This window comes from Oreochromis niloticus, linkage group LG6 (genome assembly GCF_001858045.2).
Source record: "Oreochromis niloticus isolate F11D_XX linkage group LG6, O_niloticus_UMD_NMBU, whole genome shotgun sequence".
In the NCBI taxonomy this organism is placed as follows: Eukaryota; Metazoa; Chordata; class Actinopteri; order Cichliformes; family Cichlidae; genus Oreochromis; species Oreochromis niloticus.
The window spans coordinates 10,499,917-10,518,856 of NC_031971.2; the positions used below are offsets into that span (position 1 = coordinate 10,499,917).

General features: G+C 39.0%; 1 protein-coding gene across 1 annotated transcript; it reads right to left on the bottom strand.

The window, feature by feature from the left end:
- Positions 1–5,531: 5,531 nt before the first annotated feature.
- LOC102082030 (beta-1,3-galactosyltransferase 1) lies at positions 5,532–11,304 on the bottom strand. The gene is made up of 2 exons (XM_005461657.4): positions 11,012–11,304; positions 5,532–6,938 (listed from the first exon to the last, which is right to left on the bottom strand). Exons 1-2 carry the CDS (start codon positions 11,053–11,055, stop codon positions 5,837–5,839), a joined length of 1,146 nt encoding a protein of 381 aa, XP_005461714.2. The 5' UTR covers positions 11,056–11,304; the 3' UTR covers positions 5,532–5,836.
- Positions 11,305–18,940: the final 7,636 nt, after the last annotated feature.

Here is an 18,940-nt window from a genome sequence, read left to right on the forward strand (position 1 = left end):
CCTGGGATTTTATAAAAATATTCTGCAGTACATCAAAAACGAAAGAAAACCATTAATCAACATATGAACGTTACCTCTGAAGTTACAGCGGATTTATTAGAGACACGGCTAAGCGTTTTGCATTTTGCATAATTTTAAAAAGTTTAAATTTGTTCAGTATTGAACGGCAGAAATTAGGTTTTCTTTCGATTCAATTCAATTCAATTTTATTTATATAGCGCCAAATCACAACAAAAGTCGCCTCAAGGCGCTTTATATTGTACAGTAGATCGCACAATAATAAATACAGAGAAAAACCCAACAATCATATGACCCCCTATGAGCAAGCACTTTGGCTACAGTGGGAAGGAAAAACTCCCTTTTAACAGGAAGAAACCTCCGGCAGAACCAGGCTCAGGGAGGGGCGGGGCCATCTGCTGCGACCGGTTGGGGTGAAAGAAGGAAAACAGGATGAAAGACATGCTGTGGAAGAGAGACAGAGACTAATAACAGATATGATTCGATGCAGAGAGGTCTATTAACACATAGTGAGTGAGAAAGGTGACTGGAAAGGAAAAATTCAGTGCATCATGGGAATCCCCGGCAGCCTACGTCTATTGCAGCATAACTAAGGGAGGATTCAGGGTCACCTGGTCCAGCCCTAACTATATGCTTTAGCAAAAAGGAAAGTTTTAAGCCTAATCTTGAAAGTAGAGATAGTGTCTGTCTCCCGAATCCAAACTGGAAGCTGGTTCCACAGAAGAGGGGCCTGAAAACTGAAGGCTCTGCCTCCCATTCTACTTTTAAATACTCTAGGAACAGCAAGTAGGCCTGCAGAGCGAGAGCGAAGTGCTCTAATAGGGTGATATGGCACTATGAGGTCATTAAGATAAGATGGGGCCTGATTATTTAAGACCTTGTATGTGAGGAGCAGGATTTTGAATTCAATTCTGGATTTAACAGGAAGCCAATGAAGGGAAGCCAAAACAGGAGAAATATGCTCTCTCTTTCTAGTCCCTGTCAGTACCTTTGCTGCAGCATTTTGGATCAGCTGGAAGCTTTTCAGCGAGTTTTTAGGACATCCTGATAATAATGAATTACAGTAGTCCAGCCTGGAAGTAATAAATGCATGAACTAGTTTTTCAGCGTCACTCTGAGACAGGATATGTCTAATTTTAGAGATGTTGTGCAAATGGAAGAAAGCAGTCTTACATATTTGTTTAATATGTGCGTTGAAGGACATGTCCTGGTCAAAAATGACTCCAAGGTTCCTCACAGCATTACTGGAGGCCAAGGTAATGCCATCCAAAGTAAGAATCTGCTTAGATACCATATTTCTAAGATTTTCAGGGCTGAGTACAATAACCTCAGTTTTATCTGAATTAAGAAGCAGAAAGTTAGCGGCCATCCAGGTCTTTATGTCTTTAAGACATTCCTGCAGTTTAACTAATTGGTGTGTGTTACCTGGCTTCATGGATAGATAGAGCTGCGTGTCATCTGCATAGCAGTGAAAATTTATGCTATGTATGATGCTGCCTAGGGGAAGCATGTATAATGTAAATAGAATTGGTCCTAGCACCGAACCCTGTGGAACACCATAATTGACCTTAGTGTGTGAAGAGGACTCTCCATTTACATGAACAAATTGGAGTCTATTAGATAGATATGATACAAACCACTGCAGCACAGTACCTGTAATACCTACAGCATGTTCTAATCGCTCTAATAGGATATTATGATCAACAGTATCGAACGCTGCACTGAGGTCTAGCAGGACAAGCACAGAGATGAGTCCACTGTCAGAGGCCATAAGAAGATCATTTGTAACCTTCACTAAAGCTGTTTCTGTGCTGTGATGAGCTCTGAAACCTGACTGAAACTCTTCAAATAAGCCATTCCTCTGCAGATGATCTGTTAGCTGTTTGACAACTACTCTTTCAAGGATTTTTGATATGAAAGGAAGGTTGGAGATTGGCCTATAATTAGCTAAGACAGCTGGGTCTAGAGATGGCTTTTTAAGTAAAGGTTTAACTACAGCCACCTTGAAGGCCTGTGGTACATAGCCGATTATTAGAGATAGGTTGATCATATTTAAGATTGAAGAATTAATTAATGGCAGGACTTCTTTGAGCAGTTTTGTAGGAATGGGGTCTAAAAGACACGTTGATAGTTTGGAGGAATTAATTATTGAAGTTAACTCAGAAAGATCAATTGGAGAAAAAGAGTCTAACTTAACATCAATGGTACTAAAAGTAGCTGTAGATAATATTATATCTGTGGGATGATTATTGGTAATTTTTTCTCTAATGATAAAAATTTTATTTGTGAAGAAGTTCATGAAGTCATTACTAGTTAACGTTAAAGGGATTGTTGGCTCAGTAGAGCTCTGACTTTTTGTCAGCCTGGCTACAGTGCTGAAGAGAAACCTGGGGTTGTTCTTATTTTCTTCAATCAGTGACGATTAGTAAGATGTTCTGGCTTTGCGGAGGGCTTTCTTATAAAGCAGCAAACTATTTCTCCAGGCTAAATGATGATCCTCTAAATTTGTGACACGCCATTTCCTCTCCAGCTTACGAGTTATCTGCTTTAGGCTACGTGTTTGAGAATTATACCACGGAGTCAGGTACTTCTGATTTGAGACCTTAGTTTTCACAGGAGCTACAGTATCCAGAGTCGTACGTAGTGAGGAGGTAAAATTATTAACAAGATAATCGACCTCTGTTGGAGTAGCGTTCAGATAGCTGCTCTGCTCTATGTTGGTACAGGGCATTGAAGATGATAACAGTGGGTGGATTATATTCTTAAACTTAGTTACAGCACTTTCAGAAAGACATCTACTGTGATGAAGTCTACTCTCCACTGCTGTGTAATCAATTATTGTAAATGTAAATGTTTTCAGGAAATGATCAGACAGCAGAGGGTTTTCAGGAAACACTGTTAAATGTTCAGTTTCTATGCCATATGTTAAAACAAGATCTAGAGTGTGATTAAAGTGGTGGGTGGGTTCTTTTACATTTTGAGAGAAGCCAATTGAGTCTAATAACAGATTAAATGCGATGTTGAGGCTGTCATTTTTAGCATCTACATGGATGTTAAAATCACCCACAATAATTATTTTATCTGAGCTGAGCACTAAATCAGATAAAAAGTCTGAGAAATCAGAGAGAAACTCTGTGCAAGGCCCAGGTGGACAATAGATGATAACAAGTAAGACTGGTTTCTGAGTTTTACAGCTGGGGTGGACAAGGCTAAGCATCAGGCTTTCAAATGAATTAAAAGTCTGTCTTGGTCTTTCATTAATTAATAGACTGGTGTGAAAAATTGCTGCCACACCGCCCCCTCGGCCTGTGCTTCGAGATTTCTGGTAGTTAGAATGACTCGGGGGTGTTGATTCATTTAAACTAACATACTCATCCTGCTGCAACCAGGTTTCTGTAAGGCAGAGTAAATCGATTTGTTGATCAATTATTAAGTCATGTACTAACAGAGACTTGGAGGAGAGAGACCTAATATTTAATAATCCACATTTCATTGTTTTACTCTTTGGTTCAGATGTGGATACTGTATTGTTCTTTCTTTTTGATTTTTTATGTTTAAATTGTTTATTGCTGGTTTTTAGTTTGTTTTTTGTCTGTTTAGGAGCTGACACAGTCTCAATGGAGATGGGTTTTTGGGGGGGTAGCAGGAGGAGAGAAGCTGCAGAGAGGCGTGTAAGACTGCAACTCTGCTTCCTGGTCCCAACTCTGGATAGTCATATTTTGGGGGGTTTAATAAATTGGTCCATATTTCTAGAAATGAGAGCTGCTCCATCCAAAGTGGGATGGATGCCGTCTCTCCTAACAAGACCAGGTTTCCTCCAGAAGGTTTGCCAATTATCTATGAAGCCCACATCATTTCTGGGACACCACTCAGACAGCCAGCAATTTAAGGAGAACATGCGGCTAAACATGTCACTCCTGGTCTGATTGGGGAGGGGACCAGAGAAAACTACAGAGTCCGACATTGTTTTGGCAAAGTTACACACCGATTCAATATTGATTTTAGTGACCTCCGATTGGCGTAACCGGGTGTCATTACTGCCGACGTGAATTATGATCTTACTGTATTTACGTTTACCCTTCGGAAGTATGTAAAACGAAAAAAAAAAAAACAGCGGCGGACAGCGCTGTAAACAGCAGTAGACTTGTGCGTAACAAGCAAGCGAATAATGCAGAAAACAGATTTTTAGACGGGAAACTGTTCTTGAAGCACAGAGAGAGAGAGCTGTGCATGAAGTGTGATTTTTATCATGGTGGAAGCAAAACAGTAAAAGTCAGAGTGATTTCATGACGATGTTTATGTGAAGCGTAGTTTGGATCTTCTTTTGCTGCTGGTTCAGTCAATATTGTTTGGAGAGAGATCAAACTAACAGCTTCAGAATCAGCGCAAAAAGGGCGTGAACACAAAGCGCGGACCCGCCGAAACATCAGAATCAGCGAGCTGTCGGCTTTCAGCCCCGACCGTGTCCGTGCAGTTCTTGTGCCAGAAAGTGATTGCCGTCCGCAGGAGCGCGCGCAGCCGCTTAAAGCTGCAGCGCCCGTCGGGTGAGAAAGGCGACATCTCACTGATTCTGATCCTCGGGTCGCTCTGTGTGTTTAAGTCTTTGTGCAGAATCGTGTACCTGCTCTCATTTACTGTCTTAGCTGTTTGGTGGTTGTTGAAATTTTGTGAGGTTTCACCTGAGATTCTGGCGTTTCGGGCAAAATAAATTTATATTAAAAAATCGATTCAGGATTTTAATGAATCGATTTCACGTTATCCAAGCCAGAATCGATTTTAATCGATGAATTGATTATTGAAACGCACCCCTAGTTAAAATGTATCTTTCTTTTTTTTTTGATATGATATTTGCAATTTGCACGACATGTTGCAAAAATCAGTCAACCATTGCCTATGTCATTTCCAGCAAGTGTACCACTTGTTACTACAGCATACTAAATGAACTACTACATGGTGGTATCTGAATTCAGGCAGTCTGTTTGTGTAGTTAGAGAGTGTGAATCAATTACAGTCTCCCAGTCCGTTTTAACCTTTAAATGCTGGCCATCTTTGAGATCAGAACCCTCCTACTAAGGTGCATTTTGCTTTAAGATGTGCAGTGAACCTTGAATTTTTTCAGTCTTTGCTGTCGGTGTCTCTTATTTCAGGTGGGAGGGACTAAGACACAAGAGGAACATAACACATGTATGCAATGAGAAATGAATATAGATGAAATGAAGAAATAGTCTAAAAGAATTGAAATTGCGTTGCAGATTAAAACAATTTGAGGCAATATAGAGAAAATATATATTCTGTAACTAGTAACTTTTTGTATATCAGAAACTGTCCTCTAAGGGCTTTTAAGGATCCCAGATATCCCAGTGACAGAAAACAAAACAGGACAGTGCTCTACTGTGGTATTATCATAGACTCAAGAATGTGAATGACACTGAAAGGTTGAGGTTTTGGAAACACATATTAATTACATTCAAATAAATAAGAACAGTCCATTTAATTTAAATATATTTTAATATGTAAAATAAACCTTATAATCTTTTAAAATATTTATACTTTCACTAGCAGTCAATTTAAAGTTTAACCCCAGCTGTATTATTTGTAAACACATTTAAGTAACCTCAGCATTCTCACATAATAATCACACATGTAAAAGTGCACCCTGATCAGACCTGGTAAACCTATAAAACCTTACACATCAAGCAATTGTTCACCTTCACCTTTCCAAACAAGTAACCCTAAATCACATTTAAAAAAAATAAATAACTTCAGTAGTGTATAACAATCTATAAATACATTAAAACTCTAGTTTAAAGTTAAGGTGTTAAGGACAAGGTGGCCCAGGCTTTTTCAGGTCTGTCCAATAATCCAGCAGCTGTTTAGAAGAACCAAGAATGTATGTGATGACCTGGGAGAATTCACAGCGATTATATGCAGAGTTATAGGCCTTGAACTGCGAGGGTTTTGGTGGTGCCGTGGGGGCAAGTCCAAGCTTTTTCATGCACATCCCAATATAAGCATCCTCAATGTTAAAGGGTTTGATTGATTTTGAGATTTCCACAAATTTCTCTGGAAGATCATTGGAAAAGACATATCCCATACCCAGCGTGTAGGTCGGGTATTCAGACTCTGGATACATTTCCTCAGGCACATACCACTTGGAGTTCTTGGAACGAACGACTGGTCTGTTCCACATAAGCATCCCTGTCAGGTAGTTTGTCTTGGGGATGCCCGGCTGTTTTAGCATGATTACTAGATTGTCAACATTCAGAAACATGTCAGAGTCAATCTTCATGGCATAGGCTGCTGCAGGACAGTGTGTACTTAGCCAGTCCATGATCACCATTGTTTTGATTGTTAGGTTTAGATAACTGTCTATGAAGTCACTCTGGATCAGGTCATGGTGCTTCAAATTTTCCTGTTTGAGCTTCTCAACATCATCTTCTCTAGAGACACCCAACATAAATAAAGTGAGTACCAGCTCACCCTGAACTGTGTTTTCTTTGCCCCATGTCTGCCGGATCGCGTCCCGAGCTGCCACATTTTTTGGTGCCACTGGAACCATGAGGACCAGGAATGGGATCTTGTCCTTGCAAACCTCTGTGTTATCCATAAGAAAATGGTAGTTGCGTGGATAGGCTTGATGGTACTGAAGGGAGGTAGATCGCACAGTCGAAGGTTCAGTGGTTTTGTTTAATATAACTTTGTGTTTGGGATGAATGCGATAAGCAGGTGCATTAACCCTACTGCTTTGGTTTAAAAACCACTGGTAGTGTTCCTGCAGTGGGAAGTTCTGCCATAATGACAGTGAGCTGCTGGACAGGGTGTAACACAAGCCTAAGGCCAAAACACAAAACAGAACCAGGAGCTGAAACCAGGAATGAAATAAGGTCTTTTTCTGTGGAAAGATGCTCTGGACAAGTTCCCTAAAAAAAAGACAAGAAAGACAAAGATAAAAGTGGTGAGTTAGAAAACCTTTCTATGCCATTGTTAACCAAGTGCACAGCTTCACAACATTTGAGTTAGAGCTCACTGATACTGAAGATGTATGCTTCAGTGGGAATTCTGCACTATATCAACACTCCTCTGAAACCCTGCGCCATAACCTATGGAGCAACTTGATGTGCACCTCCTTAATGATGTAACTACAAGCCAGGTGAACACAGCCCACAGCTATTGTGATCGGCCTCTTTAGTACTGCCAATTTCTCTTGTATGTTTCCAGCTACTTTTTTGCTGCAGTTTTTGAATTTGTCAGTGAAAGAATAACAATTATTGCCTCAGTATAAGGAACAATATTGATAGCATCAATATAAGGACTCAGAAATGGCAACAAATTCCTGGCGGGAGATAATACAGTCATGACAATACTTGGATAACAGGTCATTTCTTTGTTATATACATAACCCCTTTGTAATTTGCGTTTACTACAGGCTATTTACCTGTACTAAACAGATTTCAGGTATATCTTTTTATGTCTAAATATATTGGACATAAAAAAAAACCACATGGAAACATCAGAAGTCACTTTGCCCTTCGTTGGAAAACAATCGCTTGCGCAGGTTATATCAAAGGGTCTATAAAGATTTTTTTCATTTTTTTTGTAACGATAGCACTGAAAATGAGTCATGAATTCCTGTGTAGATTATTTTCTGTCACCAATGCCTTGTGTGAAACTTTCTGAGGTTTTCTCTCTGAGCTTTTGAACTTTTTATTTCCTGTTGGACTTCATATTGTTGTTAAATTAAATGTGTTTTGTGAATTTTGCATTTGAGTTCTCATCTCTGCACTCCACACTTTGTGACATCTAATGGTGACCAGAGGTTGGAAGTAACAAAGTAAAAATACCTATATTATTCTATTTAAGTAGAATTTTCAGGATTCTGTACTTTAGTTGAGCATTTTAATTTCTGACAACTTTTTGCTTTACTCCCTACATTTTTACATAAATATCTATACTTTCCACTTCTTACATTTTCTAACAGACTTGTTACTTTGAGAGTTAAAGTGGGGGAAAGGAGTGTAAGTCTAAGTATGTTGTGTTTGTGATACATCAGAATCTAGTTCTACAAAAGGGGAGGAAGCATGAAAAGAGTGGCATTTTTTAAGTGTTAGGTAATTTGAAATGTAATCTTTCTATCAGCTAAAAACACATCAGCAATCACACAAACTGTTTGTCTGCATTTTGTCACACAGTGTGTTTCTAGCTAAAGATCTAGCTGCTGTATTTCCAGGGAGAGAAAAGAGAGAGCACTAACTTCACTCAGAGATGGAGAAAGATGTAGGAAGACAGAGAGAACAGCAGAGGAAGAAGAGAGGTTATATTTAAAGGTAAGGGCAAACTTAATTAAACTGCAAATTTAAAGCTTACATATGATGTCATCATTTTCAATGACATGTTGAATTTGTATATCGTGTGTTGTGATAAATTATATATATTATCACAAGTTTTCTTTATACAGCTAAGCTGTGCTAACTTTGTGTTATTCAAATGTTGCACATTAGTGGGTAGCTTAATTTGCATTAATGTGGTGAATTCATAAAGCACTGTGCTTGGTGCACAGTGCAGCCGAGCTGAATTTGCATTTAATCTGACTGGAGTATTTTTAAACACAGGTATCTCTACTTCTTCTTAAGTAAAGAAAGTCTGTACTTTTGCTACCTCCGATGTTGATTCAAATTACTTTTTGATTATCAGTTATGGATTCTAAATGATAGCTACATGAGTTGTTGCTTAATTTGAGTATCTGCTTTATAATGTTAGTTCTGGTTTGGACTGGATAAGATTGGCAAAATGGTTGGAAAAAGAGGGAGGGTGATCTGAAGGGGTGGAGCTGCCAGAAGGCAAGATAGTAGATATGGAGGACGGCTACAACTACCTGGATATCCCACAGGCCAACGGGAACAATGATAAAAACACAAAAGGCCAATCCAGCCAAATATCTCCAGAAGATGAAACAGGTGCTGAAAAGCCACGTGAACAGTAGAAATTAGATGCAAGCCATAAAAGTATATGCCCTACCTTTAGAGGCCACTGATATCAATATGCAAAACCCCTCATAATGCACAGAGCTGTCCAAAGTCCAGCAACCTGAGGCTCAATGAACCTCAGAAAGATGGTGGGGGAGGATTATTGAGAGTCAGCACCATAATGCAGGTTGAAACACATCCCGTAGTGTTGCAGCACTGTCCACTAATTTCATTGAGACTATCGAATTAATTCACAAAACCACTGAAACACACATAGAGCAGAGTTTGCTACTCTAATGATTCTGAGTATAGCAAAATATGATCTGTTCCTTTCTAAACCAAGCCTGCTTGTCTCTGAGTTGCTGGTTGATGGCATTCTTCACAGGCTCCAAGATTATTCTGATAATAACTTTACTTGGGAATGACAACAAAGTGATTCATCTCCACTTCCCATACTGCGAGAGCTCTCTGCTTTTTTAGTAACTTCACAAAGATGCCTTTCTTTCAGTCCGATGGGATCTCACCCAAATTAAGCAGTTTATGAAACTGGTCCACAATGGTTTCTCCACCTTCTTTCAGTGCTTCTGCTGGGATGTTATCCTCTCCTGCTGCTTTGCCATTCTTCGGGCTCTTCGGGACTATACAGATGTCCCAAACCAGTATAAATGCAAAACGTGTAATACACACATTGAGTCACTGTGTCAATTTAATGCTTTGCCTCTCCAAAGCATGAAATGTACACACATGCAGAATTTGAATTATTACATGCAGACGTTGCAGTACCAGCAGGAGGGGATAATACTGTATTTAAAGCCAAGAAGTCAGTAGTGAGCAAAAAAGCTTTCAAGTACATTCTAGGGTCCTTAATCGCCAGAAGCAATTACACTATGTAGCTAATATGTATTTACATGTAAATGTGTTAATAATATCTGGTTAAACGTTTCTCCTGATTATTTGGATGTTGGTTTGAAATAAAATATCTCCTTTGGCTGATACTGCAGCTTATTGCAACTTCTACATTCTGTTAAACTGTTTAACATTTCCTTAAACCGTCCCTTCCATTTCATGAGCTGGTCTTTCACTGAGGTAAGCACCTCACCTGTCCTGTCTTGGATGCCATCTAGAACTTGGATTCAAACGTGCCTATAATCATACGATTAAACACTGGTTTCTACTTCACCAAACTTCTGGTTGCCTCACTTGACAGCAGTAGAGCCACACCAGTTTGACTCATTTTCTTTTCTCAAGTAATACTGCTCATATTGCTACTGTCTGTAACTTTGACTCCCCAAAAGTTTTCCATTGTACTTTAATCAAGCTAAGTGCCTAGTGAAGACCCCGTATACGCAGCGTTGCAGTTCAGGGAACGTTTAATTTGCACACTGCTTTCTGTATTTTATTATTTATTTTGTTATGTCCGCTAGACTGATTTAAAAAAATTACATTTTAATAGTCTACCCATAGATTGTGTACACTATAATTTGTTATACTGATATTTAGCAACAAACTGCAGCCATGAGAAATCAGCCAGTCATCAATCATTAATCATCAATCATTTCCTGCTCAGAACACGACAGGCAACTTTGTCTAACACCCTCAGCAATAAAACACATAAAAGACGTTAAAAATTATCTTTAAAAAAATGTTAGTTTTTCTTTTGTTTGTTTGGTTGTTTTGTTTTTTTTAATCATTCATTGACACAGAAACTGTTTCTTGCTTTTAAATAAGTTGAAAGTGACTTCAACTAATCATTTTTATGTCTATCAAGTATCCAGTAGAGTAAATTCATAGTTTATAAGCGCATAAGTCAGCTTCTCCCCCAGTGCTAACATTTAAGCTTAATCAGTTAAACTTTTTCATACTGGTCTTGTCATTTTTTTCATCACAAAAAATGGAAACAAATATGGATGAAAGCTAAAGAGTAGCGACTAATGCGTCCCAGAAGGATGAATTCAGAGCCTTTACGTGCTGCTGCTTTTCAGGAAACCAAAGCTGAGTTTTGGTTTGGAAGCATTTTGATAAGTCCTTACCTCTTCGCTCCATTCGCACCTGAGCCAGTGTCAGGATCCCCCATGCTCGGCCCCGACACTTCTTTTCGTGATTCCCTTTTCTCTTTTTTTCTTTTTCGCTTCAGCCACAAAATCCAGAGATTGTTTAAGTGACTCACTTAAGGAGTTCCATCCTTTAATGTTTCCAGATAAATGAATGAAGCTACTTCTTTTTGTCTTTTTCCTTTCGGTTTTTTTTTTTTTTTATTGTGTGTGATATTGGATAAGTGAGAGAAGGGGGGAGGTGCAGGAGGAGACTGGGGAGGGCACTGAGAAGGGGGAGGAGAGAGATGAGACACAGATAGTTTGTAATTTTCCCCTAATTAAAACCAGCTCATCTTTCCACTCAAGTTAACTGTAATCTCAAAATTTACTGCATGTGGTCTTTTATGGTATTTTATATGGATGTCTAGGGCTGGGAGTAGGAAGGGTCTTAACCACAAAAATTGTGCGCATGGGAGGAGACGCATACTTTTTAATATTGAAGGAGTCAGCCGAGTATTGACAACTTTTATGCACAGTGCTCCTCTCGGCGCTCTACATCGGCTCTGTCAAGTGCCTTTTTACGGCTGAGGTGCTGAGATTCCTAACAATCTCTCCTTGTGTGATAACATTATCAGATGAATCTACCGGGATATCTAGGTGGGAAGGTATATCATGACCTGGCTTGTACGACGCTGTGCACTTTTAGAGCAGTGGGCTCTTTAGAGACAGACTGCACGGCCAAGTGCTTGATTTTATAAACCTGGGCCTGAAAACACTTGAATTCAAAGATGAACAAGTGTAGCCCGGTGGTTTAATCCATATAGTCTAGCGCCTTTTCGTCTAAGCATCGATTTGGAACGAAAGAGAGCTTTCTAACGCCACATCCCATATAACGAGGAAGACAAAGACCTTCTGTTTCTTATGCTTAAAAAAAAAGATTCCTCTACTGAGCAGCTCCTGCAAGTGTAATTTGCAGTTGTGTGTGAAAAAGTCATTCTTAAGGAAGAGAAACAGGAGGGCGGTCAAAGGCTTTTGTATTCTAAATGACAAAAGTGCTCCGCTGAACATCATTGCAACAGGTCTTGTGTAGTGACTGTCAGCAGCCACCAAGAAGCCTGGAGAACTACTCTCTTGTAATTTCTTTAACACTACTTAAAGAAATTTCCAGAAAGCTTGCCTAAGACAGCTCGCGCTGTGTTGAAGAATGAAGAATAAGGTTGTACATAGGTCATATCAAATACCTAAATAAACTTTGACTTTGACGTATGTTTGAATTGCACAAATATTTTTCTGCCTATGTTGTATTTGTTTGCACGCTAGTGTTTGTTCAGTAAATAGATGAAACCTCTTTCCGATATTCCTTAGAAATAAATGACGGGTTCCCTTAAAACTAACATATGTATACTGTAAAATAATTTTGTCCTGACTGAGTTATAGAGAGGGATACAAAGAATCTGACTGTCACAGCATCAAACATAGTTTTGATCTGTAATATTTAATTTAATACAATCCACATCTTAACACATTTTTTTCATGTAAGTTTTAGTAGCTTAAACAATATAACAACAACATGGTAATGACATTAGGGTAGCTATATCTTTCTTTTATGTGCATTATATGACTTTTATCTTGTGTGATAACTACATCAAAAGTTCTGTTTGTCTAATATTTTGCTTGACATTGCCTGACAGTGTGCAGAGCTGAGGCTAAATTTTATATTTTACTAAGTATCTTTATCATAACATATCAAGATTTTATTCAGTTACACTATGAACATTAACATTCAAATATTTAAAAAAAAAATATAATAAAACAAAAAGTACTACTCTGTTGTAAGCGTTATTGTTAGTAATTCACCAATGTTAGCATTCTAACATGCTAAAATAAAGCATTTAACATGGCTAGCATTACAACTTCTTTCCTTTCACTTGTAAGCATTGAGGATATTCACATGCTTATGTTAGTGATTAGGTTAAAGTACAGCTCAAAGAGCTGCCAGCGTGTGTGTAAAATGGCAGTATGTATAGAACACTCATTGTGCTAAATGCATACTCATTTTTAAAACAAACATGGCTTTATCTTTACTGCAGTGCTCTGACTAAATTAGAAACAATGACATAAAAGTCCAAAGTTCAAACTGATCTGTTTAGTTCACTAAGCTGACCAAACATATATGGCCTTTCTTATATTTATTCAACACACTTTAACCTCCTAGGACCTGGTGTCCACATATGTGGACATCACATTTTGGGTTATTTAGACCAAAATACTCAATTTTGCTCTACAAGGGCCTGATATCCACTTACGAAGACCTTATACTGGTACTGTTCTATCAAAATTTTAAACGAATATCCTCATATGTGGCTCTTATTTTTCTTAAAAACAAAAATAAGGAGAAAAAAAATCTGGTAATTCTTTGTTTTTACAGTCATCGGGCCCCAATATGCCCAAAGAGCAAAGAGAAATTAAAAATGCATGTCGTGGAAGAGTTCGGGTCTTAGGAGGTTAAGTTTGGAAAATGCCTTTATGCTTTAGACCACGGAACTAGGTAAAATGGCCTGTATTTATATAGCGCTTTCTAGTCCCTAAGGACCCCAAAGCGCTTTACATATCCAGTCATTCACCCATTCACACACACATTCACACACTGGTGATGGCAAGCTACGTTGTAGCCACAGCCACCCTGGGGCGCACTGACAAAGGCGAGGCTGCCGGACACTGGCGCCACCGGGCCCTCTGACCACCACCAGTAGGCAACAGGTGAAGTGTCTTGCCCAAGGACACAACGACCGAGACTGTCCGAGCCGGGGCTCGAACCGGTAACCTTCCGATTACAAGGCGAACTCCCAACTCCCAACTCCCAACTCTTGAGCCACGATCGATAGGTATCTGCAGACATTATGAAATATCTTGCAAAAGGTTTGAGCCACCCATCACTTCTTTCAATTTTGTTTGGAAAATGGAAAATAGGTGAAGCATTTAATCAAAACATAGAAACATACATAAAAATGCTTTCATGGTCCTTCTGTCCTCTCCAATCAGCTCACTACTTTTTTTCCATTATATTGTGTTTGTTGGTCTGGGTTTTGTGCAGAAGCAGGACTCTCCTCGCCTTCTACCTCCACACACCTGCAGTAATCACACGCCTGTCCCTGATGTCCTTGTTTGTGACCACTACTTAAGGTAGTGCCAGACCTTCAGTCTTCTCTGGATTGTTGTATTGTGTCTGAAGGCTCCCAACTTTTGAGATTGTGCTACTTTCCTGTGAGAGAGGAACTTACTTGCCTTTTCCTTGTGTGCATATTCTTCTAGAGAAACCTTTGCTGGAGAGCAGTGTCTTGGAGAATCTGTGTGAATCTGAAAATAATCCTGCCTTGAGGAGACTGGAACCACTAATGTTGATCTTCTGTCACAGCCTGAATTCTATGAGCTAGCTTTCTTCTAACTTCTTTAAGTAGTTTTCAGGCTTCTTGAAGGACATTCGAAGCTCTTCTTTGGATGTTGGCTGCCTTTTGTTCTGTTCTCTGTCCAGATGATTCCACACTGCTTCAATAAGTTTGAGCTCCAGGCTCTGGAGAAGCCAGTCCATGACTGATAGTATTCCACTGTGTGTTTTTCCATACAGGTACATTTTTACTGAATTGGCATTGTGTTTGGGGTCATTGTCATGCCGAAACAAAAGCCATCACCAATCAGATGGTATTGTTTGTGTATGTTCGCAGTTCCCCCAAAAATCCCCTACATCACTGGCTGAAATGCAGCAGTCACTGTTGTACGCCTCATAATTTCATGACAGTTTGATTCAAAATTTTGAAATCTGATTTCACTCCTTGTTAAGAGGCGTAACAATTGTAATTTGGCAACCTCATCCTTTTCTCCACGTTTCCCTTCCTTGACAGCTAACCTTCTGAGAACATTTCTAATGAGGCTTCTCATTTCAGGTCTTTGGTGGATTTCTTCCAATTTCTTAATTTCAGATACTATTCATCTATTGCAGGTAGTTTTTAAGCAACACCACTTTTTCTTTTGTCCTCCACTGTTCCACATCATGCAGAGATCCACTAGGTTTTCAGATGATGGGTCTTTGGAGATCATCCTGTTGGTGCAGAAATAATATTTTTATGCCTATCAAACTGTTTGATTGTTGGCATTTTTCATAGATTCAGTTAAAGAAATGGAAACAAATTCTGTGTTCCTGTAACTGGTTGACAGGGAACAAAAAAATAAAACATTCATTTATAAATGGAGGACTACACCAACTGTGCTTTAATTTAAAAAAAAAAAATTAACCATCTTCAAAAAAACCTAAAGAACTATTGCTCAGGACCACTTTTGGTAAAGATGTGGGTGTTCTATCTGAATTGCAGGAATCCAAGAGAAACAGTCCACAGGATTTTTTGCCACATCCATCCATTCTGTTCCACTTATCCAATTCAAAGTCAAGAGGGGGCTGGAGCCCACCCCAGGTACCACAGGACAAGAGGGGAGATACACCCTGGACAGGTTACCAGTCTGTTGGAGGGTTAACTCAGAGCAGACAAGGATTCACACTCACATTAACACCTACAGGTAATTTAGAATCACCAATTAAGCTTTTCCCACTGGGGCAATTTTCCCATCACATTTTATCAGACACTTCTGTGTTTAACCACAATAAGCCAGTAACTGGTTGGAGTCCCATCTCTTCATTCCCTCCTCCTTCTTTTTGTGTGTTTGTGTGTAAATGTTATATACCACAGCCACAGCATTTAAACTTCCCATTCCCTCAGGCTGGCAGTTCATGTCTGTCTGATCAGGGTTAGGGTGGGGACTAGGGGTCTAAGTAAGCATTTGCAGATTGAGTGTCATCACCCCATCCGGTCTTGGATTGGAGGTATAAAACGTGTTGCAACCAATCCACTGTCTTCAGTCCAGAGACAGATTGCACTTTTACAATACTTATACATCTGTATTACTTCTCCAAGTGCTGAAACCTAAGACTGTCATCACAAAGGTGTAATTGCATGTCAAATATTTGCTGATTTTCTTTCTCGCCTACGAACAATTGCCTACCTGGAGGGGAGGAGGGGCCTTTACTAAAACCAAAGCTGTGGCAGGCATGACATTGCAACACCCATCAGAGACGTTTTATTGTTCATGTGTCACCCGAGATATGGAGATGTATTATTATAACCCACTTAGATATGGAAGGATCATTTTCTGTTTCTCCTTGGAGCTATCAGTAACATTCAGGTGGTAATTCTTTCACATCGAGAAGAAGATACCTGTTTTTCTGCTTTTTCCTGCTTTCTACTCATACTAGTATACAAAGAAGCTAACTGATGTCATATTTCTCAAACAAATGAATCAGCAGAAGCAAACTCCAACAGTCAGTAGGCAAAACACAAAGGAGAGTGGACACACATACTAAGAAAAACCCTAATTTATAACAATTCTTTCTTCTACCATGTGTTCTTCTATTCCAACTTCTAAAGTAACAAAACAAAAAACATCACAACACAAAAAACACACAATGGTGTCACACTCTCTCCTTTAATGCATTTATTGATACTGAGTCATTGCCATAGTCATAAACACTGTTGGAGTGTTTAAAAGGTGTCGCAGTCGCCCTGATGTACAAATCACATCTGTTGTCAAGCCTTTAAAAAGTTTAATGAAATACTGATCAGGATGTGCAACATCCTGGCCATCGTCAAACACTTCTCCTTCACTGCTGCTGGACGGACTGCTTTTTTTTCCCTGTTCCTTCTTATGCCACGTCTCAACGTTTGTTCAAAGCAAATGTGTAATCATTATTGCTGTATACACACCTTTGCCTACCCATAAGAATGACTCCTTCAGTTCTTTCTTGTCCTGGAGCGATTAGTACAACAAACACTAAGTTAATAGAATCTGCGAGTAAAAGATCTCTGACCTTCACTTGTGTCATTATGTTTGTTTTTTTTCCTTTGTTCGTTCTTCTTGCGATTAGAAAAATCACATGGTCAACGTAGCTTTGTGTTGAATAAATTCTGTCACACGTCATTGTGTTCTAAGTCTGATTCAAGGTTTTACTGTTAGCTAAAATAAACAGCAGTGGAGATGAGAGCAACACTGAGCACTTTTTATGTGCAAATTAGTGAGATAATTGCTGACATTGTCCTGTGTAGCGTGAGACCCCTCGTGATTTAGCGTTCCTTGGGGGTTGGAGGCAAGGCAATTATTCTGTTTGCTTTTGGCTTGGAAATTAAGCAGGTGAGGGGATATACCAGGAGGACATATTGCACATGGTGTACCGAGCTGAAACCATAGAAACCTTTACATGATCAGATTAGGTCGAAGCTTCTGACTGAAGTGCAATCTATAAGCAGACTGCTGTGCAAAATCTTTTCCAAAAACACATAATTACTTCTTTATATTCGTAAATATTGTGTAAACAGCTTTGCTCAAATAAAAATCAAATGTAACAAGGGTAGTTCTACATTGTCTGTTTTAATGTTACATAATTGTGTGTTTGTGTGTTGACTGGACTTCCTATTGCTCCCCACGTCCTTGTTTCCTCACAGTTTTATTGTTGAGAAAACAATCTGAGTCGATGGAAGCACTCTGTGGGGGTTGTGGAGCTTAAAAACTCCATAACGTCAGGGTGCCAGCTGTTTTTCCTTAGCAGCTTTGGTAAATTTAATCCATGATCTTGCCTGCTGAAAAATACTTCTGTAAATCAAGATGTAGATGAAAATAAAAAGATGTGTTTATGAAGGCTCAGTTCACCCAGATTACATATATTCCCTCATTTATGCTATTTAGCTGTGCAGTGATGTGATTTTGTTTCTCTTTGGAGTAAAAATGACTTTAATATCTAAGGATCATAACCCTCTAACAAAACAAGTGTAATGAAGGCTACAGATACTTTAGAGGTTGCGGAGTGCCCAGCTTGTCAGACTTTTCAGCCAACAAATGATGACACCAGCATGCTAACGTGGACATTTGATGTGTTCCAGATTCAGTCAGGAGTCAGAATTTTCAAATACCCAGTTGGAATTTTCATCTGGAACACCCCCCTCAACTTGGGTTTCCCACTCACAATGTTTCCCTTGTCATTACTGTATGAGTCACTATTATATGGATGTACTTTTTGACCTTTGGTTCTCTTACTCATCATCTGGGGTTTTAAAACCAGAGACCAGTTAAAGCAAACAAACTCAAAATGCCCGAGACTTTTTATCAAGCCAGCTGTAGTAGTTGAGGAAATTATCCAAACAACATTGCTATCCTTAGGAGTCTAATGACAAAGTATTTCAACAGCAGAAACTGTTTACACTGATGATTTAACATTACCCAGATAACAACTAGAGCTGTAGAGATAGTAGGTATCTCAGGTCAATGTCAGAAAATACAAAGTGGATCTGCATGCTACGATTAAGGATCTGACCTTTTTTTCTTTTCTTTGCAATATCGGTGAACTGACCTTTTCAAAGTTAAGACAGCTAAACCATGTATGCTGTAAAAACTAACTGTAATACAGTACAAAAAGGCCCTGCTGGAGTTTTGCTCATTACAAGACCCCTGTACTCAAGTCTGTCTTTAGTTATTATTGGTTGGAATGGCTGAACTTTTGCATGGCTCTAAATGTGGAAGTGATTTTTATAACCTTATACACCCCCAAAAGCTTTCCACAGTCATATGCACTGCATTATGTTAGTAAAACCAATACGTTTTCATCCCAGGGCATTAAATACTAGTGTTTTGTCAGGAGCCACTGGCTTTACAGAGATCTACACCTTTGGTTTAAACCCTTAATACAACACAAATGACGAAGTAAAGGTCCTGTTTTAAAGAGCAACAATATATATGAATAAAGGGAAGTGATGGAGGCATACACTTAAGGACTGTAGACAGAATTATCTGGATTTTCCATGATTTTCTAACATAAAGAAACTTCAGTTC